At 37.7% G+C, this 16,382-nt stretch overlaps 1 protein-coding gene across 10 annotated transcripts in view; it reads right to left on the reverse strand.

Moving 5' to 3' along the window:
- The window catches only part of LOC127623813 (afadin-like), a 167,743-nt gene that overhangs the window by 18,633 nt on the left and 132,728 nt on the right, over nt 1-16,382 (reverse strand). For all 10 annotated transcript variants that reach the window (XM_052098337.1, XM_052098338.1, XM_052098342.1 and 7 more), the window contains 7 exons: nt 14,595-14,660; nt 14,385-14,458; nt 12,363-12,481; nt 7,681-7,872; nt 7,270-7,358; nt 4,760-4,945; nt 3,279-4,412 (listed from right to left, as the gene is read on the reverse strand). In XM_052098337.1, the coding sequence (XP_051954297.1) occupies nt 3,279-4,412; nt 4,760-4,945; nt 7,270-7,358; nt 7,681-7,872; nt 12,363-12,481; nt 14,385-14,458; nt 14,595-14,660 (1,860 nt within the window). The remainder of the gene's footprint in view (nt 1-3,278; nt 4,413-4,759; nt 4,946-7,269; nt 7,359-7,680; nt 7,873-12,362; nt 12,482-14,384; nt 14,459-14,594; nt 14,661-16,382) is intronic.

Here is a 16,382-nt window from a genome sequence, read left to right on the forward strand (position 1 = left end):
CACAGTGTGGACATGGCCCTAGTTAAGACATGGTGCAGGATCTGGCTTTTTCCAGACTAGTTGCAGACTTAAAACACGAAAGGCCGACAAGCTTTGTAGTGTGCACCTGGCTTCAATTATTTTTTACTTGTACGATGTGGTAAATCAGATGTCCTAAAATGAGTGGACCACTGCCTGTACTTAGGTTTCCATTAGGAATTAGACATTGTTCCAAAGCAGCAGTTTTCCAATGAAGCACAAACACAATGAACATTCCAAGATGATGGCTTCCTTGCTTGAAGAAGTAGTACATTGCTCTCTAAATAATCATGGATAAAGAAGCACACCACGGTCGAATGAAGAGGGGAAGGAGGTAGTGAACAAGAGGAGACACAGGTGGAGCCGAAACAGGAAGAGAGGTAAAGATCATAAAGAACATACCAAATCTAGAACAGAGATTGCTGGGACAGCAGTCTGCAGCAGGAGAAACAGAAATCATACAGTAACCAAGGGGGTGGGAGAGATAGAGAATAAATTAAGTAGTAGAAATAAAGAAAAGGTGGGGTTTTGAGTAGATAAAGGGTAAAAATAAATATAATAAAATAAATTGCTGCAGTGATGTGCTGCCAGGAACATTCCAGGGAAGTATGGGTCTGATTATTCCATTATCCCACTTCCCTTCCACAAACACTTGCATGGAACTGGAGAAAGGCTCACACACTAGAGAGCTGGTGAGGAATTTCCCCATCATTCCACTCCCCCCACTGAAGAATAGGCTATGTTTTTCCTTCAAACACTCATGAGTGTTGACCTTCCCTTAGACGGCTCGACCTGCCAACCCCTCATCGGAGATGGCGAAATATAAAAATTAGCTTCCAGCAGTGTGCAGACAGCAGACTCTCGGTTTGGACGTCATGATGGCGCTGCGCAAGTGGGGCTTGTTTCACATGACAGTTGCTATGGGCAGGTGTTGGAAGAAATAACGGTGTGGACTTAAGGGAGGGCTGATGTTTGTGCGTAGGCTTTAAGTCACTGAAAATGATGATGATCAGAGAAAAATGGTGGTTAAACAAGGTGTTTTTATATAGCCTGCACACACCAGCCCCCCAGGAAGTCAAGAGTTTGAATTATCTTACTGAACTCAAATGTTAAAGCAATGATCTTGTATTAAAGACTCATTACAAGCACAGATTAAACCAAGTCCTCAGTTACTCATAGGTCTGGGCAATATTTCCAAAATGTATACTATGCCATTTTGTTGGCAATATAAAATTAACCAACACCATGAATATTGCAGTGATTTAAATGCTCTTTTATTTGGTCATTTAGTATCCTAAAGGCTGTAACAGTAGGGCTGGTTTTTAGTCCTTGTAAGTTAAAGAACACCAAGATATAAATATTGTAATAGGGTCTCTGATTTAAACTTTTTACATGATTTAAAACTTTTCAGTAAAAAAGCTTTACATAAATTTACTGTTTATTACCATGTACTGTTACATAAGGACATAAAAAATATAAAATATATCTTAATACCTCCTTGTGTTCATTTAGTGTATTGTCAGTGAATCAGTTTTCCTATGTTGCCTATGTTTAGTAGTGGTGGTGGTGTAGTGGTCTAAAGCACATAACTGGTAATCTAGTAATCAGAAGGTCGCTGGTTCGATCCCCACAGCCACCACCATTGTGTCCTTAAGCAAGGCACTTAACTACAGGTTGCTCCGGGGGGATTGTCCGTGTATTAAGGGCACTGTAAGTCGCTTTGGATAAAAGCATTTATGCATCTGGCATCTGCCAAATGCATAAATGTAAATAAATGTAAATGTTTGCATTTTCATAAATAATGAATAACAAATAAAAAATATAAAAAGGTACGTACATAGTGTTGTGTTTATTAAAATGGATTGTTATATCGGTGCATTTAAATTAGTATATTTAGTTCCCCGTGTTCCTTTTGTGAAAAACGGTGTGGAAAACATGCCTTTATTATATTTTCGGATTATATTTTAACTACATTTTACGTTTTACTATTTTACTTACAGTATAAACATTTTTAATCTACTTGGCGACAATGGCTGTTTGGTTGAAATGATTCATCTGATGGAAAAATCAAACAAAAACACCACCTTTATAAACCATTTCAAAGTTAAAAGATATAGATCAAGTTATTTAGCGTACATCGGCAAAAGGCTGAAAAATGTATTTTTTTTATATAAATCTATATCGCCCAGTCCTATTACAAACACAATCAATAATCATAACAAATTTGCAGGTCAATAATAAAAGATCATGTCTTATTAGAAATCATGTGTTAGAACATCTCAAATGATCCTAAATCGATTAAGTTAAGTGGTTGATCAACAAGTAAACTATAGATTTAGACAGAAATGGTTCTGTTATTGATTAGTTTTTAGAGGTTAATGAATATTAATTTGAATGAGAGATGAGATCAGGAGAGATGTACTGGTTTGGACTGGGCAGGTTGATGCTGGTGCAAGCACTGGATTCGTGTCCAGTGCTTAGCATCGGAAAGCCTTGCTCCTCCCCTCCATCAGCACAGCGTTTATCAGCAGAGCAGCATGGAAAAGCAATGACAGGCATGTTGCAGGTGGTGCACATGGCAAAACATTCAGTAAAACAGTGGAAAACCAAAGCATCACGCAGGGAATTCCAGGTTGGCTGTTAGCTGAGAAAACTACAATTGCATCAACAATTTTTCCTGCTGTGGATTCAAACGCAATGCAAATGACTATGACACTTCCAAACAGGCTTGCACTCAACTTCCAAACAGTACTGTAGAGGCGTACAACTGACTTGAATGTTTCAATCTGCAAAGCTGTGACAACATACATGTGCTAAAGTTGTTTTAAAGAATAATCTGTTTGTAACCTATAGACTACCGATTTTTCCTTTCAAACGCAGTAAAAAAAACGAAACTAGTCCTCAGATGGCTGTAGCCATGTAGAATGGAGAAAAAAATATATTACAAAGCTTTGTACAAACTGCCTCTGTTATGTAAAATCAACATGAAATGGCAATCAATAGCAACCAATCTTACTTGTGTGATTTGCGGTATTTGAGTCAAACAGGGTATTTAGTAAGAAAAGAAAATTACCCTGGTAAAAAAATTTAGGGTGGCAAAGACCTCTAGAGACAATAAAACTAGGAATTTGCATAACGATTTCATGTTGATTTTAACAGTTTATTATCTTGTTTTGGTTCATACCAACACATTAGTATCAGCTGTACTAATCATTTAGTTCTAACAATAATTTGAAATCACACTTCCTGCATTTGCTCACCCGTGCTCTCTTCTCCGCCTCCAGTCTCTGCATGATTAGCGTGGTGTCTACATCTTCATCATCATCCTCTTCCTCATCCTCCTCATTCTGCTTGGACTCCTGCAGTCTCTTCTGGAACTGCCACTCCAGCATGAGTTTGCGCAGTCGATCGTTGTCCTCCGGTGTGCGCTCAGGCTTGGCCTGCAAATCCTGGATCTCCTTGTCCAGAAGATCAACAATGTGAAGCTGCTGTTGCTTCTCCAGTTTCTCACGGGCGTCCCTCTTCCAGGGGTCCGGGGAGAGGCTATCACTGGCAGAAAGGTCCTCGTTACTGATGGTGATGTACTGCAGGTCGCGTCTCTCGATTGTGCGTGGTTGTTGCTGGGGTAGGAGGTCATGGATAACTGTGTCCTGGGACTTCGGGGGCTGGCGAGGAAGGCTGGACAGTTTGTCGGGTCGGGCTGGTTGTGGTGGCTGTGGTTGGGGTGGCTGGACTAGGGGCAGGTAGGGTTGGGGCACCTGGACTGGAGGCTGTGGATGGGGCATCTGCTGGTGTTGAGTGGCAGGTGGTAGGGGGCCATGTTGGTTGTTGTGTATAACGGGGCCAGGTGGGTTCCGAATCTGCACCAACTTCCTCTCCTGATCTCTTCTTTTCCTCTCTCGCTCTTCTTCAAGCCGAGCTTTCTCCTTCTCATACCAACGTTGTTGCTCTTCGCGTTTCTTGCGGTCAGCACTGGCTGCGGCGGCTGCTACCTGTTGTTGCGAGACAGAAGGTGGGGGAGGAAGGGGCAGGTCAGCCTCATAGTCGTAGTGTGCTGGCGGAGGAGGGGGTGGGGGTAGATCAGAACGGGAGGGTTGGGAGACACTCACGGGGCCGGAGTGGGGGGCTATTGGGGTCTTCCAGCGTCCAGGACCACTCTTGTGGTTGTCCTGGTTCCTGGAGGAAGAGGAGGAAAAATTTAGGTGCTCTTGGCTGGAGGTGCTGGACTCCACCGAGGACGACACTTGGTGGTTCCAGTGCTCGCCTCCACCTCCTCGCTGGTACTCAGCCTCAAGCTGATGCTGCTGCAAGTGCATCAGGTCTTCCTGGCACAGGTGGTCGCCTGGGAAACCACCGGGCACATCACACAGATCCTCCTGAGAGCGTACAACCCGCTGGCAAGACACAATGATAGAGCAGTGAGATTAATTTCTTATATTCGAGCAATGCACTCACAAACTACAACAAGATAAACAAGCTAAATATTTTAATTTTAAGATATGAAAAATATACCAGTTAAATTTGCTATGATACAAATTAGTATCATGAAGTCACTAATCGTATTTTTTTTTATATGTTTTTTCTTTGAGCAGAGGAAAACGTGGTAGGTATTCTGTTGTATAATCAAAAAATAGTCCACGTAACTACCATATTTTGTGGTATTACCATTAATTGGGTTCTGCAATAATACAAATGACACCAGGATTCTGTGCCACACTAGTATGCAAAACTGAAGGCTAACCTGCATAGACATGTTGTTGTTAGTGTGGTTATCCATAGGGGGTAGAGTCTCCTGTTCGTTATTTTGCCAAGGCTGGCCAGGGCCCATCCTGTCCTGAGATTTAGAGGCTGGAAAAGTGAAATATTCTCTTGGGTACGTCTGAGTGGGAATTGGATATGCCTCTGGATGGGGTGGAGATGGCTCCTCCTGTTGGACAAATAGGGTAATGATTCAGTTTTTTTTGTGTCCTTTTACTTAAGTTAGTGTGTTGTTATTGTATTATTACTCTCCAAACCGTGGTTATGGAAACTAGTGTTTGTTGAGGATAAAAGTGTGAAAGTTAGCGAGTAGGTGCAGAAATCACAGAGGAATGTAAAACAAAGGGTCATTTCAGCTAATCAGGGATGATGGTTACAGACTTCAGTAGGCTTCATTACAAGAACACAACGAACAGTCACAAATCAGGTTTCCATTAGACTCCAAAAAATAATGTGGTTTCAGAGACAAAAACATGTTCTGGTGGGCATTCGGATTTGAAGGTTTCAGATTAATTTTTTTGAACCAGAAGAGCCATTACAAGAGGACATATACTATAAAAGTGTCACACGTATCAGCAAAAAGAGTTCCTGGATAAGATCTGCCCAGCTGTGTTGTGATGTTACAAACTACATATTTCAGTAGCGTGACTGTAGTATTAGCGGTTTTCAAAACAGTGTAGCTTTTGTAGTAAAGAGCCTTTTTCCAATAAATAGCAGAGGCCCATCTGAAGTGGTCCATTAATTGTAAAGCTGGTTGCTTGACTATTTTTAATATTCCAAATTTGTTTGGAGTGATTACCTCTATGTATTGGTATTGTATAACCAGTTTTTTATTAGAATTTTACTTGGTTTAACCACGGCGGCCATCTTTGTGTCATGGTGCACAATCATTTTGGTTACACAGATGTTTATAGAAACCTCTCAGCTCAGGATGGTCCCAGCTCCTTGGAACAAAAACTGATCGCTGATTGCAAGGTACGTGTAAATTTATAAACATTTAGAAAATTCTTGTTCCTTAGACTTGGAACTTAAGTCCTAATGTAATGATCAAGATCGCTGAAAGTTCCACTTTTAGGGGCAATTTATAATGGGAAGGTTCGAGTATCAGTCCTAAATGTTTTTAGGTCGGTACCTAGGTAAGTATAGTTTGCATGCAGTACATTTCAGGTCAAATCCTCACCCCTGAAGATATGTTCCTCTTTTGCAATGAGAAGATTAAGGGGGTTACATACATCTACATTTCATGAACTGAAACTCAAGCACAGGTTCGATAAGTGTGAAAGAATTCCGGGTACAAGATAATTTCACTGTTTTGAGGCGGTATTAGAGAGTACTATCAGGTGCTTCTTTATATCGGCATTGCATGAGTTTGAAGAAAAGGCAGTGATGAAATCTGTCCCCCTGATCCTACAGAATAATGACTGTGTCGCTTGTGTCTATGATGACAAATGGTGGTTAGGCTTGGTTGAGGACATCAGCGAGAAAAACTGTGATGCTTTTGTAAAATTCTTCCATCCACCTGGACCAAGAACATCATTAAGTGTGGGTTCCCATGAACAATGTTCTCAGAAAACTGACACCTGCAGAGTTGACTACTGCCACCGGACACTCCCACAACATTTCAAAGAGACTGAGTGAGGAAATCTCACAGTTTCTAATCAAATATGAAGCTTGAAATTGTGGTATGTCAATCATAAACATAATTAATGTAAAATACAGTTACATTTTTAGAATTTGTCATGCTTATATTATATCTGTTAGTTTCTCAAAACACATGAATTAAGTAGGCCTTTCCTCAGAGTTCCCTGAGCTGAGATAGTGAGGTTTCAGCAAACATCTGTATAACCAGAATTTGTTGTGCGCCATTACACAAAAGATGGCTGCCATGGTTAAACCAAGTAAAACAAAAATCTGGTGTTTTTGCAATAGCAATACATAGAGGTAATCACTCTAAAAAAATTTGGAAAATTAAAAATGGTCAAGCAACCTATGTTGGACCACTTGAGATGGATTAACCCAGATGGATTCACTTTAGCAAACCAGTATGTTCAGTTCAATTAACTAAAATTCAGTCATTTGATTAATCTGTCAAAAGTCCTGCCTGGCATTTTACATATTTTCTTAGTGAAATATTTAGTCTTTTTTTTTTCCATTTTATTTTGATTGAACAAATCAAAAACAAATTGTTTGATTTGGTGGATTTAGTGTCATTTGCTGCATTCAAATACTTTCAATCAAATTGAGATCCTCTTTGATTTTAAATCACATATGTATTATACAAGTCTATAGTAATTAAAAAATGTTGACCCTAAATAGCTTAAAAATGGCTTTGCTTGACTGTAGTTAATCTGCTTTTATAAGCTCGTAGCTTGGCAAGCCACAGTTTCAAAGTAACTTCCTTGGTACTCTAAGAAAGAGTACTTAACAGGTCAAAAGGAGCTTTAGCACACATCTGCTACATTCATCTTAGTGCTGATAATTATGACTACTCACGTCAGGGCAGAGGTTACCCGTTGAGACCGAAGTGATCTTTCCTGGTGCTCCTGGGTAAACAGGTTTCCCTCCTGGAATCGGTGCCTGGTCTATGGGGAAAGAGGTACAAATTAATATAAAGCAAAAGCTTTAAAATGAGGCACACTGCAAAATGTTACAAGCTTCCAGTGTTTCCTGCACCTCTTTTCAGCGGCAGCACTGCGCCACTGCTCAATCTATAGAGCCAGGGCAAATAAAACTATATTTGACCTGAGTTCTAAGTTTGCAGTTGAATTAAATGTGATGAGATAAGACAAACAAATTGACAACATGCAATGCAAAAATCACACAAAGACATTCATGAGATGATTCATGAATGATTCACAAATCTCCTATGCTGCAAGATGCAAGTCACTTAAGTGAAAAACTTACTAGCCACATTTGGGCTGGACCGGTGGTCTGCACGGTTCTTTAGTAGCCTGTCCTCCTTCTTTGGTTCTGGGTAGGCATCCCATGTGCCTTGAGGACTCTCAGGTGAGCCGTTCTGCACAGAGTTGTTGTAGAGCTCAAAGCCCTCGCTCTTTGGTCTGCCTTTCCCCTTGTCCCCACGTCCACGGTCTGACGCTGAGGAGATGAGAGCGACTTAAATTTGACAGAACACAGGACTGAAAAGCGCCCTATAAAGCCATTCAGTTTGTAGTTCTAAAATTCTGAAGAGAATTAATCTCCAATGGTTTTTAGTGTAGCGGTTTCTGATTTAGGAATAAAATTAGGTCTGTGTTTTAAATTATCTGAAGAGAATTTCACATTTTGTTCATCAATATGAATGCAAACGTGCATTCCAAGTTCCTAAATAAGGACTACAACTACCATCAGGATGTTAGTTTATGTGCTTGGTCCTTATTTACACAACTTATGTTTTAAAGACACACAATTGGCTTAGAAATCCACATTTGAGATATGTTGTAGAACAAAACTTGAAAATCTCATCAAATAATGTTTTACTCAATCCATTAGAAATTCCTTTGGGAATTAAAAAAAAATAACTATAATAACTTATCTATGATACGGTAAACACTACATGAATCTGATGGAAAAAATTCAATAGGAACATGATAACAGAAATGAAAATATGAAAGTTATTTTCAATACAATGATCCCCATTTTAAATAGTAATGTATGAAATAATTACATTAAAATCAGTTTATAAGTAATGTCTAAATTTCCCTTAATGTCGACATTTGCGCATAAAACATGTTCAAAACAATGCAAGGAATGCCAAAAAATTTAAATAAAACCCACTAAAAAAGCAGGGTCACTTAGCGCGTCATGTCCCGCACAATAAAGGGGGTAGAGCATTTGTTTGATACAGGGGCCACATCGGGCTACAAAGGAATAATTAACACAAAAATTATAATTCTCATCATTAAGTCACCCTTATGCCATCCCGGATGTGTATGACTTTCTTTATTAAGCAGAACACAAATTAAGATTTTTAAAATAATATCTCAGCTCTTTTGGTTCATACAATTCAAGTGAATGGGTGCCAACATTTTTAAGCTACAAAAATCACACAAGTCAGCATAAAAGTAGCCTAATCCATGTGACTCCAGTGGTTAAATCCGTATTCAGAAGATATATGATAGATTGGGTGAGGGTTATCGGATCATTATTTAAGTACATTTTTACAATAAATTCTCCTCTCTGCTCAGTCAATCTCCACTTTAACTTTCACATTCTTCTTGTGTTTTTGGTGATTCACATTCGTCATGCATATCGCCACCTACTAGGCAGAGAGAAGAATTTCTAGCAAAAACTGACACAAATATTGATCTTTTTCTCACCCACACCTGTCATATCACTTCTGAAGACATGGATTTAACCACTGGAGTCATATGGATTACTTTTGTGCTGCCTTTGTGTGTTTTTTGGAGTGTCAAGACTTTGGCATACATTCACTTGTATTGTATGAACCTACAGAGCTGAAATATTCTTCTAAAAATCTAGAATTTGTGTTCTGCTGAAGAAAGAAAGTCATACACATCTGAGATGGCATGAGGGTGAGTAAATGATAAGAGAATTTTCATTTTTGAGTGAACAATTTTTTAAGTAGCCCATGGGGGGCCACATTGTCCTCCTTTTGAGAAACAATATTGCACATTGTTTCAGTTCTTGTATCATTTAAGCCCAGCAATAGTTGTGTTCTTATTCTAATGCATGTGGAGTGTTCTGCCTGAAGTATTGCTCTGCAAATGTTGATACTTTTCTATCAGGCATTAGAAAAAACTTGATAAAGGCTAAGCTTAATTATAAATTATTTGATCTATCTCTACTGTCCTGGTAATGTATTATACATATTAACACACTGTCTACAACAGAGGTCAGTATTATAAAAATAAAAAAACACAGTATTTTTTAAAAATATTATTATTAAAAATGTCACTGTTTTATTCTATTACATTAATATTTTAAAGCTACTCAAGTGAAAAGTAGTGAGTGGTTTTCTTGTTTCCTTGTTATTATTGTTTGATTAATATCCTTTATATAACACAGCCTACTAGACGGTGCTCAATTCGGTAACATGTACACTTCAAGTCCAACATTCTGATGCAAATATGCTTTTTGTCCCACTGTTTACGTTCACTTTAAACCAAACCGACTGAGTTTACATTAATGCCTCATCAAGAAGGACATTGCCGGAATTATAAAGTGTATTTGATCATTTAAGAGAGTACCCGCATTAGCACTCTAGGAGTGCATGTAAAGCTTACAAAAATCAAACAGCACTCAGATACAGACGTCAGGAAATAAAGTAAATCTTTTATATTTCATCTAGATCAGGGGTTCTCAACCTTTTGCAAGCTGGGCCCCCCCAAAGCTGGTTCATTGCAGTTGGGGCCCCAGTGCCGCCCCGCCCCATGCTTTATTGTTGTTATTATTATTATTATTATTATTATTATTATTATAATAATAATTGGCAGTAGCACCAGACTTCTAATGTGAGCTTGCAGGCATTATTATTATTATTATTATTATTATGAGTAGTAGCAGGCCTATCATCATTACTAGGCTATTGCTATATAATTATATGAGGTTACATGCTTTATTGTTGTTATTATTATTATTATTATTATTATTATTATTATTATCATCATCAGTAGGCCTATTATCATTACTAGGCTATTGCTATATAATTATATGAGGTTACATGCTTTATTGTTGTTATTATTATTATCATCATCAGTCGGCCTATTATCATTACTATGCTATTGCTATAATTGGGAATTGGCACCAGACCTCTGATATTAATTTATGCTTTATTATTGTTATTATTACTAGGCCTAATATTAGGCATCATCTGAATTTTTTACAGAAGCTTGCTGGTAGGTGATGTTAATGCCAGAGGTCTAGTTTTTGTGTGAAGGCGTGCACTTTGTCTGCAAGGAGCAAAATATGAGTTTCGTGGCCTTGCAAAGACAGGTTGAAATCAAACAAATGAGCGCCGTTTTCTAAAGTCTATGAGCGCAGCACACACAAATAAACTAAATTGACATACTGCAGTTAAATTTCAAAATGTCGTGTTTTTATATTTATAACATTTGAATACAGTTCAGCAACATACATCACACGACCTGATCGACCAAGAGAGCTGACAATTGACCATCACTTAATTTACCATCACCTCACGATTGAAAATGTGAAACTGATTTCATATGACAGTTCAACAAACAAGTTAATAATATTAAGTCACTTACATTTTAGACGAAATAATGACTGTTTTGGTCTATTTTAGCAGCGAAAATAGATCCGATGAATCCAAACAAAGATCACAGCATAGCCATAGCGCATCTCACAGCAATACTCAATCGTGTTTTGAATGATTCAGTGTTGTGAACGAATCGGTTGAGTCAAAGATTCAATGACCCATTCACAAACATCTGTCTCATTCTTGATGAATCGGCCGTTTGAACGAATCGTTTGAATGAACAACTCAATGACTCGCTTAATGAAACCGCTTATCACCTGCATTTGCGCTCACTATCGACAAACCAATCAAATTTGTTCAAAACCTTTTTTTTTTTAAATCAGTCCAAACACATTTTAATTTTTATTCAGGAGTTATGTATATACAAAACTATAACTTTTTATGACAGTAGTTTAGTGATAAAAAAAATGTGGCCAAAAAATGTTTTTTCCCAGTTTTTTTTCCTTTCCATCGTAGCCTACTCACGCCCCACCGGGAGAGTGTCCGCGCCCCCCCGGTTGAGAACCACTGATCTAGATCAACCAACCAGTGGTGCTCTTGCTATCGATGTAATGAACATCCCTGTTCTAGATATAGAACATAGGCCAAGTATAGAAAATGACTAAAGTTTATCATCGATATCAAGGACATCTCTTTTTTTTTTTATTTTTTTTTATAAATATCAAGGTTGTTTTATCGCCCAGCCCCATTGATAACATTGCCTTAATCTCCTCACATCAACCCAATAATCTACATTTTAGACACAGAATCTAGTAAGCAGAAATATTAAATTTACCTCAATATGTTTCTTAAAATTAGAGTCAGGATTAATGCTGATATCTGGCTTGAGCAAGTTAAATTCACATGACACAGTCAAGCAATTGGCATTTTTCACAGTGAAAATCCCTTTCATGAGCGGCCGTGATGTTCAGGTGTTGAAAATGTGTTTGAGGCATCCTCCACAACCATAACAGTTTGTGCCAAATCTACAGCTGCCGTTCAAGTTTTTTTTTACATGTGATTTGATTTGACGGGAGTCACGAGACTCTCCCTAGCAATCACGTTGATAGATAAAAATAAAATCAGGAGGGGAAGTAGCAAACACAGACGGTGGGAAAATAGCGCATTAAAAGTACAGTTACAGCACTTAAAATGTACTCAAGTAGAAGTATTCAATTTTTAAACTACTTCAAAAGTACTATTCCTGGGAAAAACTACTTAATTACAGTAATGTGAGTATTTGTAATTCATTACTTTACACCCCTGGTGGTAGCTGCTGATATTTTTCAGCAGAATACTATGACTCTCACATGCAAGCTTGTTAGAGCTTTAAATAAATATTTGTGCCACAGCCGTGCAGTGTGCTTACCACGGGACATCATGGGGGACGGCTGATTCAGGAGTGTGGCTAGCCCATGGTAAATGGCTCCCTGTTTGGCCACCTCGAGCGTAACGACTGAGCCGGTTCGTGTCATCAATTCTGCTGCCCTACAATACAGAAGACATCTTATGAGTAAATGACAGCCATACATGATACCGTAGACTAGGGGTTCTTAACAGGTTGGTAGCAGGGTCTGCTCTAATAGGGTTGCAGACAGCAGGGAAAAACATTGTTAAAAGCAAATAAAATGCAACTAAACATTTAATTGTGCAGTTAGGGCAGCAAAATAAATAGGCTTATCAACTTTTTAAAAGAGGAGAAAATGCTTCCTTTAGCTTTTTGCTTTTGCAGTCACATATTTCTGAGTCCAATCAATTAATCTGTCATTTAGAAGAGCTAGTCAAATTAGGTAGATGCCAACCTAGACAGGTTACGTGACATGCCCCCAACTTCAAATATCATGAACAAAACTATGCTAGTAGTTTTTAAACTAGGTGAAAAAAATATGACCCAGACTACATTAAATATAGATCTCATTAACACTAGCACCATTGTTGATCTTTAATGGGAATAACAATGAGGCTGTGAGGGATAAACTTAGTCTCTTCAATGGACTGTACTGCAGTTTAAAGTGTTTTTGGATCATTCTGCAGACACATTTATAAAATATCTGCCCAAGAGCATTCATTATACAAAAAGCTCCAGACAACATGAGTTGTGGAAAATCAGACATGATCTAGGGGCTTTATACAGCTTTATACCATTCGTGCAATTGAAGAGATGGTAAGTCTATCCCTCACATCATCGTTATCATTTCCATTAAAAATCAAAGATGGCGCTAGCGTGAATAAGGTCTATAGGTCCAATAGCAACACGGATATACATGGTTTGTGCCGACCACAATGTGTTTTGTGCTGTGATTTATTGGCTGCCCAATGCAGTTCATGGTATTATTGATCAATTGAATTTTTTTATTAAAAAGGCTATTTTTAGTCCTGAAGCAATACCAGATCAGATACACTGCTGTAGATAACAATGAATTAATTTCACATTCAAAGCATTACTTTACAACAAAGCACGCTACACAACTGAACAGTACATAAAAGTTTCATTTAAAGAGATTAATCCCACCGTATTACCACCGTATTCACTGTAAGAGATATAATGTCTTTCAACAGTACAGTATTTACATCTAAATTCTAGAATTGGAAATCCGTGACAAGCTCTAAACGATACTTTAAATGTTATTCCAAGAACACAGCCATAACAGACCATTTACTGGGTGATCGCCACCCAAGTCTTCGAAACTCACCCACACAAGCTGAGCTCACAGTCGCTTGACTCATGAAAAACTCATGCTGTATCATCAAATCCACATACAACCTGTTTTGAAATGATCAAGTCAACATTTGCTATAAAGAAACATCTAAAAGCGACCAAAGAGACCAACACTGGAACAAATCCTAATGGCAACTCAAGTTTTGCCCATTTACAGTCATAAGTGTAATGAGCCATGTGCTTCTTATTTATCTCAAATCCACATATTTAAGTTTCATCAATTCTACCGCATCTCAAAGCTTAACCCACGCTGCATGAAACAATTTTCTAAGCATATTTTAAACCCTTTTGACTTTCAAAACTCAAAAGTGCTTTGTAAAGTATATAACAGCACAGCTTATTAGCTGTACGTGTTGAACTAAAAATAACATCCCTTTGAAGTTAGAGCCTGGGGAATGGATTTGGTAATACTTACACGAAAAACATCTAACAGCCAAGAAAAGTCACTGTAATGGATATTTTTTGTTCTTTTTCCACATAATTGAGTGCATCAATACAGTCCTTGCACATACAAGTGAAATTGTCATGGTATAAAATCATCATGTTTATTTAACAGAGATGTTTGTCTTTTTCCATGTCACCAGATATTGAATGCTTTACCTTTAAGTCAATTTCAAATAATTTAGAATCCCATTCTAGAGAAGTCATTATTGAAAGTTGCCTCAAAATTACCTCTCCTGTGAGAGGCCGACCAGACTTCGTCCATCCACGCTGAGTAACTGGTCTCCAGCAGCCAGACGCCCATCCTTAAGTGAAATATTCAAAATGAGACAATTAGATACATGAATTCTGGAGACATGAGGTCAAAGCATCTGTCTTTGCCTAAAAAACAAAACAAAAAACAATTTAGACAGTAACAGTCTTCATTCAAATTAAACTTACCATGTCTGCTGCACCTCCTTTGACAACAGACTTGATGTAAATGCCGAGTTTGTCCTGGCCGGCACCCTAAAAGACGAAATAAAAACAGTTAATTAGCATTCTGAAAACATCTAATGTTATTTACAGACTTTTTCCTATGGGAAATTCAAATTTGATATGAGGACACACCACTGGATTTCAAATGTACTGCACAAGGACAAAAAAAAAAAAAAGAAGCATTAATTAGTGATAGGCTCTATAAATCTCAAACCGGCAGTGAAGATACCCACACAAGTACGCCAATTCATAAAATAATACTGGATTTGTGCTTGTTTTGTTCAAACTTGCTATGTTTAACCCTCTTGGCATCCTCTCTGAATACTTCAACCAATCCCAGGTCAGAGGTCATCATCTGACATAGACCATCTGCAGTTAGACTGTGCAGTTATTGAGAACATCATTGCATCTATAGAACAGTCATTCAAAATTAAACCTATAAATTAATTTTGAGATAGTGCATTCATTGAAACACAGATGGGAGCATTTCCTGCTTTGTCCTTGCATAGAGATTACGCAAGCTTCAAAATTCTAAATCATATTTCGAACACATAATGCTCCATAACTAGGCAATGTAAATGGTCTGTTCAGAGTATTATGCTCACTGAGTGCCAGTGCCATGGTCTTCTGTAGCTCAGCGTTTGAGGGGTTTCTTTTTTAAGGGCTATTTGTTTTTATTTGCCAAGCAAGCACCCACCCCAAATCCCCCAGCTGTTGCCAGTGGTTCAACTGAATGAGGATCATACTAAACAATGAACAATGAAAAATAGCAAGTTCCCAGCTATTGCAGCTCCCCCCCGTGTTTGTTTCATGAACAAAAAAGTGATGAGACTGACTCACCTGCCCAACTAACATCAAAAAGTCTAACAAAAACCTACACAAAAATAAACTGCCTAACAGAGGACTAGAATATAAAAACCAGCACGCTGAGCTAAATGCCAAGGTTTTACTAATTAAAAGGGTAATTTAACAACTACAAAAGTCAACCATAATTCAAAACATTCAAACATGTTGCAATCAGTCACAAGACAACTGGGAACTGGGAAATGGGAAATATGTGCATTAGAATTTAGAGCAACAGTGGAGATTTTTATGGAAAAACTACTTAAATTTCCATCTGTTCTTCAGACAAAGCCATTGGCTTCAGAAGAGAATAGAATTTATGGCAACACTTTACAAGAAGGATCCTTTTATTAACATTAGTTAACAACATAAGTTAACATGAACTAACAATGAACAATACTTACTGAAGCATTTATTAATATTAGTTGATTTTAATTTGAACATACACTGATGCATTTTTTAAATAATAGTTGTATTTGTTAACATTATTGCACTTTGAACTAACATGAACTAACAATGATTAATTAATAACTAAAATAAACAAAGATTAATAAATGCTGTAAATATATATATATATATTGTTAATTGTTTCTTCATGATACCAAGTGCATTATCTAATGTTAACTAATGGAATTTATTTTTGAGTAAACTATTCCTTTAATCAAATGATGGCTTTAACAGGGGTTTTGCTTTAACAACAATTGCCAACTATTTTTAACAACCCAAACTTAGGTGTTCATCTCTGTTTTTTAAATAAAAATGAAATTACAAACACAGAAATGTGGGATACTGTCACAGAAGACTGATATAAACTCTCAACAGTGCAGTATTTACTTCTAAATTCCAGGTTTGGACCTCCACTGAAGTCAGTGCCATGCTTCAAATGATACTTTAAATGCTGTTCCAAGA

This window comes from Xyrauchen texanus, chromosome 30, assembly GCF_025860055.1.
Source record: "Xyrauchen texanus isolate HMW12.3.18 chromosome 30, RBS_HiC_50CHRs, whole genome shotgun sequence".
Taxonomy (NCBI): Eukaryota; Metazoa; Chordata; class Actinopteri; order Cypriniformes; family Catostomidae; genus Xyrauchen; species Xyrauchen texanus.